General features: G+C 44.8%; 1 protein-coding gene across 2 annotated transcripts in view; it reads left to right on the top strand.

Moving 5' to 3' along the window:
• MCTP2 (multiple C2 and transmembrane domain containing 2) overlaps positions 1-16861 on the top strand; it is an 864328-nt gene that overhangs the window by 462419 nt on the left and 385048 nt on the right. For both annotated transcript variants that reach the window (XM_086958087.1, XM_086958088.1), the window contains exon 5: positions 13945-14087. In XM_086958087.1, coding sequence (XP_086814213.1) covers positions 13945-14087 — 143 coding nt within the window. The remainder of the gene's footprint in view (positions 1-13944; positions 14088-16861) is intronic.

Below are 16861 nucleotides of genomic sequence, written 5' to 3'. Positions count from 1 at the left end.
ATTCAACACTTTCCGAAATAGAAATACTTGTCAGAAATTAGAATAAGCATATAAAATCACTGTAGCACAAAGTAACAGTTATGAATCACATCCAGTAACTACTGGGAACAGGTAAGTACACACTACGCAACCCTAAACACCTTAGGAGCATGTCACGCAGGTACCCAGGACCTCACTAGGACCACCTGTACTAGAAAGAACAACCACCTAAGGATGAAATCCACTTAGGGGTATAAATCAGAACACATTACCCATGATGCATGAATATACATTCAGAGGAGTAGTAAAGATAGAAAACACATGATGTATAGACCTACACATTCAGCGGTGTTCAGGACAGAGCACATGATGTAATCACAATACATTCAGGGGTGCAGCGCAAGAAGACACATGATGACTAAACATTCAGAGGTGCAGCGCATGAAAAGAAAGACACATAATGCATCAAACATTCAGAGGTGTCAAGGGTAAAGCAATAGCGCAAAAATCACATGAGGCCTAAAAACCTTCAGAGGTGCAGGAATAACACATGATGCAAAAGATCACATTCAGAGGTGCAATAACCATACCATTGCTCAAACTCACATAAGCCACCACCTGTGGCAGTCCCTAGGCCAATGGCCTTGTTGGGGCTCAGACGCCCTGAGTCTCAGTGTCAGGGTGCGCTGCCATGCAGCGCCAGTCTCGAAGTACCAAAAAGCCTAAACGTAGCAGGTGCCCACTAAGTGCTGGGCACCTGGAGAACAATAAAACTGCGCCAGGGCCCTCACTGGCCCTTAGGAGCAAACTGCGCCCAGGCTGGAGCCACACAGGCTCTGGGCATAACACACATGCCCCAGACGTTGGAGCCACAGAGGCTCTTAAACAATGATGCCAACCGTTGGAGCCATACAGGCTCTTAAAACAAGGATGCCCCCATGAGCCTCACCGGACTCTAGCCCTCACACTCGGGGGCCGGAAGGGACGAGCACCGAAAATATGCCCCGAAGTCCCCCCTCTCGGATATGGCCCTCTCTGGAGCCAAACGGGCTCTACACATCGTTGGGGCGGCCCGCTGCCATCCGGGGCCGCCCTGAAGCAGTGCCTCCAACCCGGCACCAACACGACGAAATGCGGGCCCTCAAGAGCCCCTCGCGGGCTCTGTGCTCACGGTGGGGTGACCCACTGCCATTCGGGGCCACCCTTCCTTGGTGCCTCGACCGGCACCACGAGAACCCATCTGCTCCCTCACGGAGCAGCAACAGCACTGCCCCCGCCTCACCCGGTCCACACGGAGCCCCCCAGCCCTTCAACTCACCGGGCCTCAGGGGCGGCTCCTCCGGGCGGCGGCTCTCTTCTTCTGGCCAGCGCGGGGCTCCTCTTCCACCACGGAGCCCCGCCGGGCCGCTCAGACGCTCTCCTCTCGCTGCAGGGCTCCCTCGGCACACGGGAGCCCTGTTAACCGGCCGCCATCTCTCCGCGCCTTCCTCCTCTTCCTGGGCCCGGCGGTGAACACGAGCGACGGGCCAATCCCATCGCGGCCCTCGCAGCGAGCCTCCCAGTGACGTCGGAGCCTCGGCGGGCCAGGCAGCCAATCCCAGCGCGACTCTCGGGGGCAGGCCTCTTGCAACGGCCAATCAGAGCGCGGCTCCTGTCGGTGAGGGACCAATCGGGTCCCGGCCCCTTCGTTCTCCTCTCCTCGGCTCCTGATCGCCTTCAGGCCCCCGGGCCGCAGCGGTGACAACACGGGGCAATGCCGGGTGGGCACCGGCCTCCCTTAAATGCAAAATAAAAGCGCTACTAAGCGCTTGGGCCAGATAAAGCGCTCCAAAACGCTAAAGGGCAAAAACACGCGCCCTCCAGCCCAGGATTACAGATAAAGCGCTATCAGCGCCAGGAATCAAACCATAGCGCCTCCAGCGCTACAAGGACCAAGACGGATTTAAAAATAAAGCGCTCCCAGGCGCACTCAGCAGCAAAGTCCTCCAGGCACTTCCAGGCTAGAATAAGCCTTGGCAAAAGCAAGCAAGAAGTCCTCAGCAGTCTGCAGCAGGGGACCACAGGCAAAGGGGTCCCCCAGGGATCCAGGAAGGTCCATCAGGTGCCCAGGGCTGGGCAGAGCCAGGGATTCCCCTGAGCTCAAGCAGCAACAGCCCCTGGCAGATTCAAGTTGAAGACAAGAACCAGTTGGAGGGAGACACAGCTCCTTCTTATAGCCAGGAATGTCTTTGAAGTACTTCGTGCAAGGGACCCTGAGTGCTGGAATGTTTCTGGTTTACGTCTTTCCTGACAGCTTCAGGGCCAGAGGTGACAGTGAGCCGTCAGGAAGGAGAGCTAGCAGGGTGGCCGACAGGCACGGCCCGGCACCACCAGACGCTCTTTCCTCCCATCCCTGACAGCAGAGGGGCCTTTCATCAACGGCTGACTCAGACCCCCTCCTCTGGGGCCTTGCAGACCCTGCAGACCCTGTCCTACTCAAACCGGACAGTCCATCCACCAGCAGGTCCAGGCACTCCTGGGCAGACTCACCAGCCAATCACACGCTAGCACCAACTTACACAAATATACCAACTTCCAAAAGTAGTACTTCCAGACTAGGCACAAACAAGCTGCATACATCATTTTGCAGCATTCATTCTCACGAGTTCACACATATCAAACTCGACCCCTGCACTCCCCACACAACAGGAACTACCATGGGCATACATATTCCCCATTCATTCCTATGGGAGGGCAGGTCACTCACTCTTCATACAGGGAGCTCAAGCACTTTACACTGTACCACAGTGAAAAAAGTGCGCAGAGGCCTAGAATCACCAACACCAGGTTACAGAAACAGGCTAGGAAAAAGCAAAAAGTCTAGGGGTGAACCTGCTCAAAAGGGCCGGGTCCAACAGTAAATATGTATTTTATCTGGATTATGATATTACTTGAAGTAAATGAAGATGCTTTGAAAACCTTGGTTGATCTTGCAATCAAGTATGTGCGAAGGAAGATTGCTGCATTAATATGGAACTCATGCACTAGCATTTCTGTCAGTCTTATTAGGATCTGCCCATCGTTTCATCTAAACAATGGCTGTACTCTAGCTTGTTACAGTGCACCCTGACCAAGGTTTTCTTTCAGAAGGCACCTTAATGACGAGTCCCTACCTATGATGTCTAATGGGCGCAATCATGTGAAATAGTAGCAAGGGGTCATTCTGACAGCTGGCATAATGAATAAATACATTTGTTTTGAAATTCCTTGTCACAGGGCTTTGAAGTGGTTGGCTGCTGTTATACTGACCCTCAATGTACCAAAATAATAAACATACTAAAATTGAAATTCCTCACCACTGTCACCTTCTCAGGTCGGTATTATTGGTTAATGAGGCATCACTAGTTCCTTTGTGGCTCTAGAATGATGCCATGACCAGACCCGCCTCTTACTCTGACATGTCTGCGTCACAGAAGCTCTCAAACACACACCGACACAATTTTAGTAGTAAAGTAGGGGGCGGCTACTATAATGTGGCCATGGGGAACAATACTTTTCTGCTTTCCGTGCTTACGAGTCTCTCACAAACGCAATGATTTAGTATTAAAGTGCACCTTGAAAGCAGTGGGAAACCGTGACGTGAATGTGACTGAAAATCTGGCTCAACCGTGCAGAAAGTGCTGGGCTGTGAACAGGGGGCTCCATCTGCCACCTTGGGTCAGAAAGAAACAAGCACTGGCAAAGCCAATAAGTCTGGTCACGGCAAGCATACATTTTGTTTTTTTGCAAACAAGCAATGTGAAAAAAATGGACCAAAATCTAAAACTCATAAAGAAGACACACCAGCCTTGGCATTCCTTTGCAAGCAGCTGTGCATATGTGATCAGGCAAAATGTTGTCATTCACGAGGCAAGAGAACTAGTGTTCCAAGTGCCTTGACCCGCTGCTATATGCTGTGGTAGGGGAAGCAAAATGTGAATGACAGATAAACAGACAAAGATTTGAAGGGCTGATGAAATTATGTACGCGTACGGGGCGGCCTTTGCACGGGTAGCACACACTGCACATGTTCAAAACACTGTTTTATTACAATGGTGTTGAAAGCACTCCGCCTAAATCGCAACTATCTCTAGGTCAAAGATGGACTTGGAAAGAGGAGTGCCGCCAGCACATTTTTTTTTTTTTTTAGTGTCTCTTTAGACAATTCACGCTGCTGCAGTTCACTCTGTAACGTCTTCCAAAGAATGCCAAGGTTAGCCCATTGACAGTGAGATGCTGCATCTACCCTGTTACCCACTAGGTATTTAACCTATGATCACCTAGAAGAAATACGCATTGACAAATACAGTAGGTTTCGCCTATGTGATTAGTAATAACTTAATTTCTTTGAACTTTTTCGCTTGGTGAGCAGTTGTGCAATGTAAGTAAAAGAAACTCCGTAAAAGTGTTATGACTTGTTTTCGGCCTCTGCAAAATCTATTGTTTTTGTCAGAGTTTTTTAGACATGTTCTACTGCAGCGCCAGCTGTTGTGCAGCATGTCTTATAGCTAAAAAATAAATAAAGCTCTAACCCATAATCGAAAGGTGAGCTGCAGAACCGTGGTAATAGAAAAGGTGATTGACAACAGAAACCTATAATCCACTTCTAGACTTTTATGTACTAACCAAATGCATTCTATGTGATAAAGTAATGCGTTGTTTATATTGAACTAAATAGATTAACACACTTGAAAAGAGCAATTTGCAGGTGAAATGTTCAGGACGGTGGTCACCCTAGTGCTACTGCGACAACCTGCAACTACTGGCACAAATTAAGCATAACTCCTAACGGTAGAATTTGTCTCTATCCTCTAACTGCTTTAAAAGTATTCATAATTAAAATGGTCCAATGCTGCCATTAAATGATGTAATGGTATGTTATTGTGCAATCTATGGAAGTTTATGCTACTATAAACATACTAAGCCAATTCAGGCTTTATTGAGATCAGACAGCATTTCTCACTTACTAATGTATGAAAATTCACACCACCCAACATAACACATAAAAACATTTATTTTCAAAAGTATATGGTATAGAATTAGCTATAAAAAATAAGTCCATGTGCACCCTGCGTTTATTCATTGTGTAGATGGAATTTAATCAAATCACATCACAACACTAGTGACTTGTTTCTTGCAGGCTGTCATTATGTCAATATAGTGTTACTGTGGATTTATATTTTTTTTATCAGTAACATTGTGATATCACACATTGGTATCAATATAACTTTAAATCAATCAATCAGCATTTTGTAGAGTTCAGCAATGTCACCCCTCAGGGTATCTGGGCACTGGGTCCACGGTCTCAGTCGAAAAGCCAGGTCTTGAGTTTCTTTCTGAATTCTGCCATGGAGGGTGGCTTGGTGAGAAAGAGACGCGCTGAGTGGTGGGAGGAGGGAAATAGGAATAAGAGAGCAAGAAACTGGCAAAAAAAACAACACAGAGGGTAAGAAACAAGCTAAAAAGGCAAAAACAGAACACAAAATTAGCTGACAAAGCATAAACCGAGGGCAAGAAATGAGAAGAAAAAGTGAAACAGAGGGCAAGAAACGAGCAGAAAAAGGCAAAAATAGGGCAAGAAAAGAGCAGAGAAGGCTATGCAGGCGAAACCTAATCTCAAGTTCAGTACAGGCACCATGTAGGGGAAACCTAAATGGCTCCATTTGAGCTTTACAATTAAAATTATGCAAAAGCACCAACTAAAGAAAGCCAAGGTAAGGTGATCCAAAGGGTGATGGCATGGAGACCACTATTGTTTTAAGTCCTGTCTGCTTCAAATACAGGACGGTCAAGCGAGCCAAGTACATTAGCACCCCATGCAGGTGAAAAGTGCGCATTCCTTTTCCACACAGTTATTCAAATTTCATTCTGTTTCAGTTTTTTTTATTTGGACAGGACTTTACCGTGAAGCAGTGTAACATTAAATTATTCAAATACACTGCTTCCTCTCGTCAGTGGTGTATTTGTAGAGAGCGCCTGTACTGAACGTTAGTTGAATGCCTTGCTGTGTGCAGTTTATCATTTACTGGTAGCAGCCAACAGGTTTATTCGGAGCACTTTTATCTGCTCATTGTAGTCCTCTGCAATCTCTCTGCCTTGTCCCACATTTGGTAATTGGTACATTCTGTGGCAGGGATCTAACATTATTGGGTGCAGGGTGGGGGCAGTCCGGTGAAAAAAGTGTCAGACGTTTTTTAAAAGTAAAGACTGTATTTATTGTGTTGACTGAGAATGCAGGGATGTGTGGGCGGAGTAGGGACTTCAATATCTGGAGCTACCAAGCAAACATTTTGCCTACCTTGCCTGCACAGTGCAGTGTTAGCCTCTGTCCATCTCCCTCCAGCACCCAGCATGCGCCAACCCTCCAGACAGGAAGCGCGTGGTGTTATTGTCCAGTTTGAAGATTGTAAATCCCACTGCAGCCGCGTGGGCCCGTCTTGGCTTTGAGGCAGGGCTCCTAAACTACCAGCCCCTAAATATTAAACCAGACCTGGAGTATAAAGAAAGACTCGTTCACTCATTTGGAGCATATTTCAAATGGAAGCATGCTGTGCGTAACTCTACTATTATGAGGAGAGGAGCAACAAAGGTGCTGGTGCTGTATATAAACTAAAAGTGAAAAACTCAAACGACAAGTAGAACATTTTTATGCCGGCAATATAGTTATTAAGGGAAATGCCAGTCACTTTAAAATGTACAAACGAGAAGCCTACTGGCATGATAACTGCATCAGAATGAAGAGAAGCGTTTAACACCATTACTCCCTTAAATGACGTTTTTTAAGCTCATGAAGAGAAGTCACATGAGTAGTCATGGGACCAGATGCTAGATAATGCTGAAAGGCTGTATCTGCAACGATGTAGGTCTTGCAGTGATGGCAGGGGTGCTGACTCGCCTAAAACAAGTTCCACTGTACCTGGGCCATGGGACACTGATAAGACAAACACACGAGGAAGAACAGGAAATGGTTTTGCTACAGCTAATAGGAACTGAGGAAAAGGAAGTGGCAAGCACAGGAACCATTGAAAAGCAAGGGCGGGATCAAGCCCCTTTTAAGCATTATATGAAATACAATAGATTTCACAAGCACAGGTCAAGTGCTGTGCAGGCAAAACCTGAAAAGAACAAAGGTCAGGGGCCAAATTTTATTTTGCATTTCCCAGCCATGGCCATTGACAGTATGACCTGATAACATCAGCTTGTTACATTGTGGGACATGTAGTTTTGCTTTTAACACACACAACCCCAGCATGCAAAGTGCTGTTAGCTAAAATTGGCAAAGGTGTTTTTCATACATGGAACCACATTTCTGCTATGATTTAATGCTTTAGAGTCATCTAATTCATTTTAAAAATAAACCTGCTTGTGTTTCACATAAGGCAAAAAGTAAACTCTGTACATGTTTTGTGGGGTTCACTCTTTTATTTAAATTATGGATTTAATTGATAATGTGAATAATTTTGCCTTTTTTTACTGGGCAGTTTTTTATGAGTTTCACAGCATTATAAAGGTAAAATGTAGTATGCACCATTGCAGCGTTCTCTTGCACCAAGAGTAAGTAACAGACACATGGCAGTAGAAAAAGGAACACAAAATTCTCTCACAAACACAGGGCAGTCACAATACAGGTAGCTAATATACTAAAGAGGGCATGAGAGGAGTAAAAGGAATGTTGTGCACGCTATGTAAAGAGACAAAAACATATGAGAAATACAACATGTTTGCAGAAACAGCCAAATATCTATATAATTACCGTACAGCCATATATTGATATTGGATGATGAACCCTCATCTACCTAGTGAGGTAAGCTTCTTCAATAGGTTCCAAAAATAGCATCAAGGTCTATCTCTCGAAACAATATTTATGTTCTCCCTTTGTTAAGTTGTCAGACCTATACTAAAGTTGTGCGAGTGTGAGCTAAAGACATTTTTTATTAGTGTCCACCTACCATGAGATTAAAAACAGGAGTGTCAACTAACCAGCACTGATTCTTTTTTCCATTGCCTGCTTCAGGGCTATAATTATTTCAGATCAAGCCCCTGGTTCATAGAGTAGGCTGTGTAAGTACTTTCAATAGATTTAGTTTTTTCATAATATGTGGAAACTGCAGTAGAAACACCCTTTCTAGGTAGAACAGTTACATCATGGGCAGAAACAGTGCAAGTTTACCTCCTTCAGAGTACAGGTATGGCAGTCCCAGGGCAAGTGTGTTAAGCTCAGGATAGGAACCAATCAGGCAGCAGCAGCGCAAACTTTGCTTCCTCACAGAACAGATAAAGCATGGTAATAGTGAAGTATGCTTCCTTTCCTTACAGAAGGCAGCACAACAGTCCTCCATTTCCCACAGAACAGACTAAGCTGGTATGACTATTACAATCTTTCGTCACTCACAATGGGCAGTTGAAGACGCTATCTCTTATTATTAAGTAATGTAAAGATAAAGCACCTATGCAGAAAAATTAAGGAGGGGTATTGACTTCAAGAATATATAAGGAAACCTACCTCTTAGCAGATAAGTTTTGTCAATAATTCAAATAGCATTCACTGTTAAATACACTTTACTGAGAAGAAAATAAAAAACATGAAAATGTATTAAATTATTCAAATATTAATTACAAAGTCATTGTTCTAATAAACTTCTATGTAGGGAATTAGCATAAAGCTCAGTCAAATGCAGCATGAAATCTGACTTAAGGTATAGGTATAGGTCTGATCTCTAAGAATCAGGTAAAGCAACTCCATAAGAGTCACTCTGGCTCACCTCCACAATGAGCCCTCTATTATAGCAAAATCACAGTGAAAATCAAACAGGCAGCATGAGGTAATAAAAAAACATAGGCTCAGAAAAGCAGAATATCGAATAAATGCAGCAATACCCATTGCCACTCTCGAAATGAAAAGTAATTAGTCCCCTGTGCCCAAATGACATTGGATGTGATAGTACAAATCGTAAAAACAATCAATGACAGTTTTATGAAATGCATGAGCCCATTGAGCTTCAAACAGGAACTTTGAAAAGCAACATTTTGAGAGGAAAGCTTCCTCTAAATCTTACAAAGTACATATTATAATGAAAGAAAGTGACAGAATCACAATACATATGACATTCAATAATATTTAGGTTTACATTTTGCTGCATGTGGAAACAGCAATAATGAAAACATGGTCATGTTTTAAAATCCAAAATAAAGTTATGGCCTAGTATGGTCAACGTAAGGAAAGACGGTTCCGTTGAGTGCTGCAAATCCATTTAAAATCCAAATTTTCATATTTATTTGCGGGTTTGTAACGCGCTTGAACAAACTCCCGGAGGAGTATCTCTGCACCTGGGAGCAAGGAAACAAAGACAGAGCAAAAGTAGCATCAGATGGATCTAGATCTGGTTTCTAAACAGCAGGGTTTTGAGCTGCCTTCTAAATTTTAGATGTTCAGAACATTGTCTGAGAGACAGAGGGAGCTTGTTCCACAGTGATGGTCCAGTTACAGATAGAGCTTTGCCTCCGTGTCTGGCCTTTCTTGCACGGGGCACCACCAAGAGAAGGTGGTTGCTGGATCTGAGAGATCGGGTAGGGACATATCGAATGAATTTGTTTTCCAGGTAGACGGGCCCTTGTCCGTTTAAGCTTTTATGTATTAAACAGCATATTTTAAACTTTGTTCTCTACCGGATTGAGAGCCAGTGTAATTGGTCCAGAAGAGGTTTGGATGCAGTTCTCGGAGGGACATTCAGGACCAGGCGGGCCGCCGAGTTCTGGATTACTTGGAGCTTGGCCAGCACTCCCTCGTTTGCAGAGAGTAGCAAGCCGTTACAGTAGTCGATCCGACTTAGAACAAGAGCCTGTACCAGAGATCTCCTGAAGGAATCTGGGAGCAGGGGAAAAACTTTGCGCAACAGGCTGATAGTGTGGAAACATGAGCCTATGACATAGTTGCTGTGCTGTTTCAGCAAAAGTTCTTGATCTAAACGGATCCCCAGATTTTTAACGACCTGCTTTGGTTCAGTAACTGCTCCCAGGTCGTGTGGCCACCAATCAGGAGTCCATAGCATTTTAGCCTCCCTGAACAGCATGACTTCTGTTTTGCTGACATTGCACTGAAGGCAGCTAGAGGACATCCATTGTGCTACAGCCTTCATGCCTAATGAGAAGGAGTTCTTTACTTCAGTGGAGAGAGTTTTGAAAGGAAAGAGGAGCTGCGTGTCATCCACATATGACACTGGGATGAAGCCATACGTGCGCATCACTCTTGCCAGGAGTGCCACGTAGATGTTAAAGAGGGTTGGGCTCAAACAAGAGCCCTGTGGCACCCCTTTCGAAATCTCTACCTCCACTGAGCGGTATGCACCCATGGTGACACTCTTGGTGCGATTGGATATGAAACCCCTTATCCAGGCAAGGACTTTGTCCTTTAGTCCAATGTTCGCCAACCGGTCAGTCAGGATGGTATGTGACACAGTGTCGAATGCTGCCGACAGATCTAATAGTACCAGGATCACGGCGTAGCCCTTGTCCTAATACATATGCAAGTCGTCTGTGACGGACAGAAGGGTTGACTCCGTGCTGTGCTTCGGCCTGAACCCTGATTGAGAATAGTCCAACCCCCCTGCATGTTCAATGTAGTTTGACAGATGACGATTGACATGTTTTTCGGTCAGTTTCCCTAAGAATGGTAGCAGGGATATGGGACTAAGATTGGATAATTCGGTCCATGGTATGGCGGTATTTTTCTAGATTGGTCTTACCAAGGCCCGTTTCCATCCCCTGGGGACGTCACCTGAGCTTATTGAGAGATTCACGAGCCTCTGGATCACAGGGCATAATTCTTCAGCAAACATGGGCATTATTCTAGCTGGAATGTGTCATCGGTACTTCCACTCTTTATCTGTGAGGTTAAAGATAATGCCCCTCTGCAGTGATAGGGGGGAACATGTCAAGGGTGTGGGAGATAGAATTAGATTCATCCTTAATCTGAGGGAGTGATTTGTCTGTACTAAATGCCATATTAGAATTAACGATTTTCTCATAAATTGTGTCTATTTTATTAGTGAAGAACTGGGAAATTTCATCACATAGCTGCTGTGATGCCAACTCAGAACTTTCACACGCTACAGGTTTGACAAAAGATTGTAGGATTTGGTTCAAAATCCTAGGAGAATTTCCTGCAGCTGTGATTTGGGAAGCAATGTTTGTTTTGCGTGCTGTGCGAATGGCTCTGTGATAAATTGATGGGGAGTCCCAGTAGCGGTTCTTGTCATCCGCCAAATGGGACGTTCTCCACCTCTTTTCAAGTTTTCTGGCAGCTTGTTTCAGTGTCCTTAAATGCTCTGAAAACCAGACTCCTTGTTTATGGGATGGGTGTGGTTTGAACAGTTTCAGAGGGGCTATATCATTTATAGCTGCCTTAGTTGCCCCTTCGAATTTCTTTAGAGCTGTTTCGATATTCTCTAAAGGAGTGATAGCGGGTTCAACAAACCTTTCTTTGAATGAAACTTGATTAATTTTGTGCCACTGTCTTCGTTTGCTAGGCAAAGGGACCGGGCCTGAGGGGGTGGGTTTAATGTGGGGAGTATGACATTCAATGATAAAATGGTCAGTCCAATTTACTTGCATTGGGGGAAGGCAAGTGACCAAAGGAGAATTGGATAGGATCAAATCCAGGGTGTGACCTGCCTGATGTATGGGCCCACAATTTCTTTGTATTAAGCCCAGTAGGGATAGGTACGTCAGTAAAGATTGTGCCTCACTGCAATCTCCTAATTCACTGTGCACATTAAAATCCCCTACTTGTAAAAAGTCACTGTCATTATTCATTTATAAGGCAAGTGTTTCAACCAGTATGTTAGAGAAGTTTGTGCACGGTCTAGGAGGGCGGTACACCAAAGCTCCCATTCGGCTTCCCTTGGGTGTGAAGCTAATTTTAAAGATCAGCAATTCTAGTTCTGGTGTGCTTAGTTCCTCTACTATGGAAATATCAATTTCCTGTTTGTGAACAACCGCAATCCCTCCCCCTATCTTGGTCGGGCGATCTAATCTAACTATTTTGTACCCAGTCTGGATTCCTAAGGTTATGTCAGGAACTGAGCGGGGTTTTAGTCATGTTTCTGTAAGGAAGCACAAATCAGGTTCTTTCGAAGAGATTAGATCCCATACCTCGGGAAGAGATTAGATCCCATACCTCGGCTGTGTGTTTCGATAATGATCTAACGTTACAGAGCAGATTCTTGTTCCCTAAAGAAGCATTATCATTTTCATTACTGATTGGGTTAGGGTGGTACCTATCAATGCGTCCAGTAAAGCCACCTTCCTCCTTAAGCGTGTTAAACTGGGTTCGGCGGCAGGAAAAAGGCCCTTCTAGAAGACAATTTTCTCCGCCTATACATCCCTGTAACGGTTTCTCCCGTAATTTTGTGAGTAGCTGAGGGGAATATGATATCCGACTGGTAGAGTGAGCTCCCAGATTTGCAGATGTAGCCCCCATAGCCCCTGGCCCCGTCCAGTCGCGGACGGGCGCAGACGGGATGGTCTTTGGCTCCTCTTAGGCGCAAGCTTAGGCGCCCCACTGCACACAACCGCTGCGCGCTAGTGCCGACGAGTGGCTAAATAGCCCTTTGAGCTGTAAGGCTAGAGCGCTAACCGCTCGACTGTCTGGGAGTATCTGGGCGTGTCTGGCTCTTACCTGTCCCGCCCTCCGCTCTACAGTATTGGATACCGAGTCGGACCGGGGCGGGCAGGCTGAAACACCGATGTGAGTGGTGGTTTAAAATTATTAATCAATTTCAACACAGCCTGAGTGGATTAAAATCATAGTAAATTTTTACACAGCGTGAGTGAATTAAAATTAGTAATCAATTTTAAAAGAGTAACATTTAAGTTTTGCAACAAGATCCACAATACCATACAGAGTGTTCCGCTCTGAAAATGTTAACTGGTGCCAAGCGGGGTCAGGAGACACTGCCACCGTCGTTCCCGTACCACTAAATAGTCATTTTCATTAATAAGATATTTGGTCTAACACACCTAAGTCACAAGGGACATCATCACAGAGAGATCTTTTCAGAGGAATGCATGGGTGGATGAGTTAGTGACCATGCAAGCCCTGACACCAATCTAACTCAGGTGATTTTCCACATCGGCATTCTGATGGTCATTAGGTTTCTTCTGATTTTCCACATACTGAGAAGCTGCCATTACCAAGTAAGTAATTGTTATTGGAAGCAGCCTAGCCCTGGTATAAGTAACTGTGCTTTAGACGGAAACAGAGGTGCCAATCTCTTAGAAAACATATTGAATGTGTGTGCGCTAAACACTGTGCAACCCTAGCCTCGGTGCTGCGCCTGTACCAAATGTTGAAGGCCGCAACTGTGTACCTATGCATGTTTATTATTATGACATTTTGACTACGTTTGCGGTCGACAATGCGGTTAAAGATTTCTCTAGGCATGTCGTAAAAACGAACACAAGCCATGGTATAACTCGGTGGTTAGAACTTCATATTCATTAGACTCTGCGTCACTGTAAACTAATACCCGGATACCAAGGAGTTTATTGTGGTCTTTCATCTACCTTATTTTTATATTGTAAACTATTTTGTGTACGTGAACTATTGCTCAGCGGTTCCCTTTGAATAATGATATTTTAAACTGGGCATTTTTGTGTATACTTGATTTATTTGGTAAATGTCTGTTTATTATTATATTTTGAGAAATCTGTTATTTAAAAAGTTATGTAAACCCTGTTTTTCCACTTAGAGAAAATGCAGATTGGCTTAGCTACAGAAAAAAGGCATTGGCACACTTAGAAGAAAACTGGCATGTCATGTTTTGCTAGTGGAGAATTTACTGTTCTCTCTGTTGCATGTGGCCCAAAAAGTGGTTCCATTTATTTGTAACTACTTAAAGACGAAATAATGTTTAAGGTCTTTAAAGTCTTAAACCTTTTCTCTTTCAGGTACAAGCGATCCATATGTGAAATTTAAACTGAACAAAAAGACTCTTTACAAAAGTAAAGTTGTTTACAAGAACCTGAATCCAGTGTGGGATGACAACTTTGTATTACCCATTCAAAACCTCAATCACAAACTCCATGTTAAGGTACGGTGATTACCGCGCTTATGAAACATGTTGAAACGTTGCTTACATCTACAATACTTTGAATCTTGGCTGGTTGTGCTGCCTTTGTTCCTATCTGGGACAGGCTCTGTCATAAAATGAAATGCGTTTCTTTTCAATTGAACATTATTATGCATCTGAGAAATTGTCTGCTGCGCTGCCGATCGATGAAAACTTTATAAAACAGTAATTCAGTAGTGTTCTGTCCTCATTTTGCACTTTACTGTGCTTTAGACGTCCAGTAAAGAGATTTCACTTACAGAGGTGTCCCAGCGCTGGGTAACAATGCCACTAACAAAGGACTAAGTTATTTAACGCATTTGCTAAGTATAGGATGGGGTAAATAACTCAATATTTGTTACATTTTGGCAGGTCAAACCTGCCAAAATGTAATGGGAGACCAGCATAGAGTACGATGCGTACCTAGGCCCAGCCCAAGACTTACCTGGACAGGCCCTCCCACCAGTTAAGGCCCTCTCAGACCTGGATCTGTGCCCGATGCTTACCCGCCTCTCTGCTGCTGCTCTCTCTCCTTTCTCTCTGCCCTCCCCTTAATCTCGTTTCTCTCACTCTTAGGCCTTTTCTGAGCCGCATTTTGTCTTCTTAGTACCACTTTCACTCTTCTTCTTTCCCATTTTTTTGCTCCCTCCCCCGCTTTTAGCCTATTGTGCCACTTTCTATCTTAGCTCTCGTTCTTTGTGCCTTTGTTCCCCCGTTTCTAGCCTCTGGAACCCCCTCATGCACCTCTTCCCACGCTCCATACCTGCTCTCCTTTCCATCTCTCTTCCAATGCTGCTAATCCCATCTACTGCACTGTACTCCCCCCCCCCCTCCCCCCCCCCCTTCCAGGGCCTACTAAATGGCAACTACGGAGTGCTAAAGGTCAGTCCATCTGCACTGATACACCTGGCCTGTGCTCAGTGCCAGGAATCCTGGTCTGATCAGCCCCCACCACTACACCACTAAACTCTTTTGTAAAAAGATAGAAAGAAAATAGAGAGCCAACCATGATGCCGATACCAAAGCCACCCACAAGGCCTCACTCAAACACTATCATCAAAGGGTAGGGGATCAGGGATGCTTATAGGTCCAGCATGAGCCCCGTATAAGTAGTGGTGCACATCCGTGCACCAGCAACACTACCTCCCATCCGGACAAATCCCTCCCATACACCAAACCAGCACCTCAACAACCACTCGCATGCATGCTTTCCAACACTTGCTCGCTCAGCAAACACACCACCGAGGTCTGGAATCTCCTAAACTACAGCACCGGTCCTTCTCTTCTTCATGTAAACATGGCTGACCTCCGCGTCACCACCCAACATCACTGTGGGTATCCCAACAAGTTACAAGATCGTATAACATGACCGCCTTTACAAGCCAGGAGGAGGACTTGCAATCCACGGACATCATGGAACACATGTATTTCAAAATATAAACCAATGGCTGCTTTCCCCTTAAAGGCATCCTCGCATATCGACCACCAGGACTTCGTTTTAATAGTTTACTTCACCATTAACTCCAAGGACTTCATACCAGTTGGTGACCTCAACTTCTGTCTCGAAGACTCAATGGACCCCTACTCTACAGCCCTCCTTAAAAGCATGGGCAACACTGGAATCACCCAGCTCATTACAGGCCCTACACACATCACAGAATACACCCTGGATCCAATCTTCACCACCAGACACAGGATTGCATACAGCTCTGTCCCTCCACTCACATGGACCAACCACTCCATCATACCCTTCTAAATCGCTGCCTCGAATCCTTCTTTATTGAAAAAAGCACTATGTTGTAAGTCTTGCGTGAGTGCATGCGCACTCGTAAGACGCACAACGTAGTGTTTTTTTAAATATAGAAGGACGCGAGGGGAACAGGAAGGAGAACGGCTGGGCAGGGGAGGCGGCAGAAACACAGGTAAGTGCCTTCTTTTTATCATTTTGAAGCATTTGGGAGGGGTAGAGAGTGGCTAACTCCGCCCCGCCACGGAATCAGAATTTTGCCTACCTCCGTGTTCACCACAGAGCGCAGAGTAGGCAAATCTCCACAAACTCCGCTGGCGGAGCTGAGAGGAGTTACCCGCCCAGGGTTACTTATAAGTATCCATTGTTTCAAAAAGGTATGAATTTTCACCAGACAGAGTCTAATGAAGAGAATATGAGGCTGCTCGATCTAATATTCACAGGATAGGTCAGGAGTCCACTCCTTTTGGTACTGGGGCCCCTCACACACCTGACTCAGTGTCATGCTTCATCATTGCGCTTGCTCCTCGTCGGGCCAGTGCTGTAATGCGTGAAGAACACCCATAAAGGGGCTCTTTATCTGAGATGTTTTATTCCAAAATCATAATGTGAAGTGAGGGTGTAGGGCCACGAGGTGAAGATGAATGTGATGATGTGCAAAGTGCGTAGGGTAGTGTAATTAAAATAGTCTACATAGTACTCTAAGGCAAGTTTTAATAAGTGAGTCTGCCTGTCTAGTTAAAAATTATAATCACTAACCTAAGAGACCGTGTTCTCTGGTCGTTCTACCAAATCAAATATCAACATGTTTCTTGCCTGATGGGTCACAAAGTGATCAATTGGCAATTCGTCAGGACCTAAGAAATGATATTAATCATCTACACAATGGTTGGAATACTGATTTACAGCAGTTACTGCCATGTCAAAAGGTTTTTACTTATTTAAATTTAGCCGAACTGCACAGCTTTGGGGACGCTGTGCAGCATTGCGAAAAACCATTCAAAATGCC

The sequence above is a fragment of the Lissotriton vulgaris genome, chromosome 2_1 (assembly GCF_964263255.1).
Source record: "Lissotriton vulgaris chromosome 2_1, aLisVul1.2, whole genome shotgun sequence".
NCBI lineage: Eukaryota > Metazoa > Chordata > Amphibia > Caudata > Salamandridae > Lissotriton > Lissotriton vulgaris.
The sequence above is the reverse complement of the archived record's forward strand: the minus strand, read 5'-3'. Positions and strand labels throughout refer to the sequence as shown.